This window comes from Phalaenopsis equestris, unplaced genomic scaffold (genome assembly GCF_001263595.1).
Source record: "Phalaenopsis equestris unplaced genomic scaffold, ASM126359v1 Scaffold000002, whole genome shotgun sequence".
NCBI lineage: Eukaryota > Viridiplantae > Streptophyta > Magnoliopsida > Asparagales > Orchidaceae > Phalaenopsis > Phalaenopsis equestris.
The window spans coordinates 54,996,511-55,001,926 of NW_018164444.1; the positions used below are offsets into that span (position 1 = coordinate 54,996,511).

Below are 5,416 nucleotides of genomic sequence, written 5' to 3' on the forward strand. Positions count from 1 at the left end.
ATATATATATATATATAGTGTGATATGGTATATATGTGTAAATGCTTCCGATTTATTTCCTTTGAGAGTTGGGAGCCCTTATAAAATTAAAAGAAAAAAAAAGGTGGAGGAGGTAGTCACCGGAAGATGCCGAGAGAGAACTGCAGAAGTCCGGTGAAGAACGCGGAGGTCATGATCGTGTAAACGTATCTCTCCGGCTCCTTTTCCAGCGATACGCTCTCCTGTATGATCGCCGCCATAAGAAGCGACGCCGCCGCCACCGGCCCCACCGCCATGTTCTTTGAACTCCCAAACACCGCGTACACCAGCGGCGGCACGAAACTCGAATCTTCACCAATTTCGCCACAATCAATTAATCATAATATCTCATTACCATAAATCTAAAGAAAAGAACTTTAATAAAAAGCACTGAAAATAAGCTGTAGATAATATTAAGGGGGGGATAGATTTTACAGAGTCCGATAATGGGCGGGATCTGGGCGAGCTTGGCGTAGCTGATTCCCTGAGGAACAGCCAGGCTAGCAATGGTGACGCCGGCGAAGAAATCGTTGCCGAAGAAGGCGAGAGAGTAGTCCGGCATCCATTGCAGAATGGGAACAAAATACGAAATTGCACTCCAAACCCTTCGTGCCGGGGGCTGACCCGCAAAATGTCGGAACGGGTCGTCTGGAAAGAATGTCTCCTTCAGCTGAGACTTCAGTGAGGTTAAGAATGGCTGTCTGCTGGCGAGATTCACCTTCCTCCTCCTCCGATCCTCCTCCATTAATCTTATTGTCTTCGAGAGAGAAAGAGGAAGGGAAGGAGAGTTGAAAATGTGTGTTATATGAAGCAGGGGATGGGGTGCGGTTATGTACCGTGGAGGGATGAGGGAATGCAGGATTTAGGAATTTGCTGTTGTGATTTTCATGTGGTTATGAGGAGGGAGATTGATGGATATGAACAACACTTGTTTCCTGCGTGGATTTGTGTATATTTATGTTGGTTTGGTAATTGGTACCATCTGTTTTGGTTCTTCTTGTTGTATTTCCAAGTAATGAGGAATGTGTTCCATCTGACGTTTTGGTTCTTGTTGTATTTCCAAGTAATGAGGAATGTGTTCCGGCGCGGGATTCGTGGGTTTTGCTTTGGGCCTATTCTCATGTTAAACTCAATAGCATCTCAATAACTTATCAATACATTTTGTGGTTCGACATTTTTCTTCTTTCTTGTTATTCGAGAATTTCGTGATGTTATTGAGGATATTAATTCTAATAACAACGACATAACACTGCAATACCCTCCAAATAATCTTTATAAGTGCGTATTACGTAGGTAAATATTTTTTTTGTTTCTGACGTTGTTTTTATTTTGGGAGCATTTACATGCATATTACCAATGTCCCGCATTTTATTTTTTTTGTAAGTATATTTGTTAAGTGTTTCATATCACATTAAAATTATCACCATTATAATTTTTGAAAAATAAATACACATTTTCATGCCATAAAACGTTATGTGTGCAACACATTTTCAGGCAAAGATAAGACGTTATGCAAGTCAATTTTACTTTTTATAATTTTTATTGTGTTTGTAAAAATTTAGCTCTAATTTTTTTTTGGCTGTTTTTACGAGTTTTTATTTAATTTCTTATAACAAATATCTTATTAAAATCAAAATTTTAAAGCGTGATAACTACCAAAAAAAGTTGTTATTTTTTTTTCTTAAATGACAGTTTATAAAATTCAAAAGATTTTTTTTAAAAAAACTTTTTTCGGCTATAATTTCACAACTATTTACAGATATAACTGCGGCCATCTAACATATACCTCGTAATTAGAAGATGAGAAGAATATAACGATCAAATTAAATATTTGGGATGATTTTAGAGTGTTTTTAATGGTTTGATTACCCTTGAGTGAAAAGAAAACTCCCTATTTGAATTTTGTCTAGATAGAGAGTTTTTTGTCTTAATTTTAATTATCCTTACACGAATCTCAATGCATTTTTATAAGAGAAAAAGTTTAATTGTCAGACTAATCATCTTTACAATACAAATCCAATGATATGCATACGATTAAGCTTGGCGACCTTTTGTAACTACATGTAGGATTATGCTAAAATTTCACCATCTAGAAGATAATTTGAAAGCTAAACTAAGTTCTTTATGATCAGTAAATACTACTAATCAAACTCACTTTCCAAAGTATCAATAAGGAGAAATATGCCTAAGATGAATAGAAGTATTCTAAAGATGTCTATTAAACTCAATGTTATCTAGTTCTAGGTATAATTCACAATAAAATATACATCGAAGTAGATGAAGCCATAATGATTTCTAAGCATGGGCTTGTACCATCCAAAAGTGGATGTTAACTTGTTAACCATGTTGATTGTACAAAACTCCTGCCTTGAGATTAAAACTTAGTGGATCATTATAACAATCAAACTATGAATCCAACTATATTATTCTCTGGTAGTATTTCATCCAATAAAAGGATGACCAACAATGCATAATCCTAAACTCATATTAATATATTTCAAAGTAATTGTCATCTCCCCCATAAGTAGGTGAAAAGTATTAGTTTTGTATGACCAACATCTACTATTATTGTCAACAAGTAGTAGTCTAACATTATGTATTAAACATGTCTAATATAATGAAAGCTTATGCTATTTAGACCTTCAATCATATATGGATATGTGATAGGCCAATCTATAACCATAAGAAAATGTGGGATGCACTTTAAATAGTGCTATGATATATAGTAAATAAATTTGTGCATCTTAGAACTTATAATGTTAGAATGTGTGACAAAATGAGATGCACATAACCATGCTTTGTTGGGATGGATCTTATTTGGGATAGTTCCACCATAAGTTTAATCTACTATGATAATTGCATTTACATAAGTTAAGAATAGTTTTATGTAAGATATAATCATCTTGCAAATAGGAAAACATAACTTTTTACAGGCTATTCTTCAAATATTATTTTCTATGAATAATGTTAACATGTTGATCTATTATTGCATGTAGTATAAATATTATAAGCTCCATTACTATAATATTATAGACTCATCCAAAATATTTGTGTATCATCTTGAAACTGGTCAACCTAATCACTGTCTAATTGGATGAGCGACGAGTTCTATGATACCACTAGTTTGGACATACCCTAACAAGTGTTTTTTCTTTGATAACATGAGATTCGTTATAATAGGTCCACTTATAATTATCATTTGTATAATAAAGAGATAGATATATTAAAGGGTTCAAACTATTGGGACCCATGTTAACAATCACATGTGTATATGATAGATGATAAATCTACATCTAATGATAAGAGCAAATAAAATTCTCAATGTTAGAAAGAACAACACATATCAATTAAATGTTTTGTCAAAGAAATCAAATTTGTGTATATTTATACAAGTTAGAATGAGAAATTTATAAGTCTTGCACCTAAACATTTGTAGTACATACCTTGTCCATGGTAAAGGGTGATTCATTAACAGTTTCTAGCTCAATGATGTGTTTCAAATATGCATGTTATTTTTATGATTTTTTTATTGATGTATTATTATGAATTTAATGATATTTGTGGCTGTATATGCAGTGTAGGTGATTAGACAACTTGGGGGGTCAAAGGAGATGAAACAGACTTAAAGTGAGCTAAATCGGGTTGAATCAGGCTGAACTGATGCTCAGGCACTAGTCTAGGGATCCTAAGCACTCATATTGGGTTCCTAGATGCTTGAAACTAGAGCCACAAGTGCTTAGGCACTAGTTCTGAGCACCCAAGTGCCCAAAACTAGAGAAACGTGTATGGGCACCCGTAAGCGCTAGATTTCAATTGGGATGCCTCAATTGACATCGTTTCACCCTTGATAGATATAATAGGATGTATACAAAGAAATTTGAGCTTTCCAATCATAAGAGGATAATGCTTTGAATAATAATGGTTGGGAGAAGGAGACTGCTCAGAAGTAATCAGAGTATTTTGAAGGAGAAATTTGGAGTGTTTTGAGTGTGAGTGAGTGTTCTTTCAAGATAGAACAAGTGTAAGTGTGAGTGTATATCTATTTATGTAATCAAAACATTGTAAAACTCAGATATTTTATTGTGATTTAGTGTGAACTAGTGGAAAAAAATTGATGAGATAGCTCCAACTTTGTAAAGCTTTGATTTTCAATCTAATTTATGTTGTGTTCACTATAATGAGTATGACTTAAACTTCTCTATGCCTTGAACTGGATTTTATGCAAAATGGTATCATTTTTATTTTATGATTATGTGTAATTTGGATTTTCAGTTACTACCTTCTGCATATAATTTAATTCTAAACTGGTCACTTAGGATGTCAAAATGGGTTAGATCTAGTTATAATGGAGTAGGCTAGTGGGAATAATTAAGTTATCCTGCACTACTTTAAGATAATAGGAATATTTTTTTTAGGATGGTGCAGTCATGTAGGTAAACTTTTAAACACTGAAGTTTTTGTGTGGTTAGGGGATTAAATGTAATATGAAATCTCAATTTTCTTGTGATCATCGAGAGGGAGTAAGAAAAACTGTTGTTTTTGATTGTCAACTTCATTAGAGTAAACTTAATAGATCTAGTTTACATAGAACCAATTAAATGGAGGTTTTCTGTCACTTGTTCAAACTCAAAACTAGATATATATTTTACTTTTTGGAAAAAAATTAGGATTAGAAACTTTAAAATCACTGAATTTTGAACCTTCAATCTTGACTCAAAACTAGTAGACTAGAATTTTTGCAGACTTTAAGTGTTCATTCATTCCCCATGAGATTGGTATACAATCTCGATTTTATATACTATTTGGTTGACACATAACTTTTGTGAATCTTCAGCCCTTTATAGCAGTTTGATCATATCACTCAATGATATAAGTCACTCTTTTTAGGAGAAGTGAGTAATTATATCTAGATATTGTTTGATAATAGGACCATCTATTTATCTATTTATTGAAGGTCAAAATACCTAAATGATTCACTTGAAATGATTTTTTTTGACCCACATGTATTCTGCACTGATTCTATCATAACAAAATAGATGTCCTTCACGAACTTATAGAGTGATCAATAGGACGTGTCCCAACCACTAAAGATTATTTTAATGGCATTCTTTTTCACATCTAGTACTTCCATATTTGACACCTTCACATTAAGCTTAGCTTCTACCCACTCTATAATTTCCTTTAGTTTTAGATCAATTTGCTATTAATAGGTTATATAAAGTAACTAATAAACCAAAATTTGCATCTTCTATACCCTCCAAAAATATTGGATGAGTGCATGTTTGTGCAACATCTATACTAGAGATTCTCTACATCCCACCAAAATACTTCCTACTTGATACATGTATTTGTTACGATAAGAACTTTATGGATATTTAGATATATATATATATATATA

At 33.0% G+C, this 5,416-nt stretch overlaps 1 protein-coding gene across 1 annotated transcript in view; it reads right to left on the reverse strand.

The window, feature by feature from the left end:
* The window catches only part of LOC110019038 (probable sulfate transporter 3.5), a 19,741-nt gene extending 18,815 nt beyond the window's left edge, over nt 1-926 (reverse strand). Inside the window, exons 1-2 of the mRNA XM_020716561.1 lie at nt 454-926; nt 121-328 (exon numbers count right to left, since the gene is read on the reverse strand). Of these exons, the coding sequence (XP_020572220.1) occupies nt 121-328; nt 454-763 (518 nt within the window). The 5' untranslated portion in view covers nt 764-926. The remainder of the gene's footprint in view (nt 1-120; nt 329-453) is intronic.
* Nucleotides 927-5,416: the final 4,490 nt, after the last annotated feature.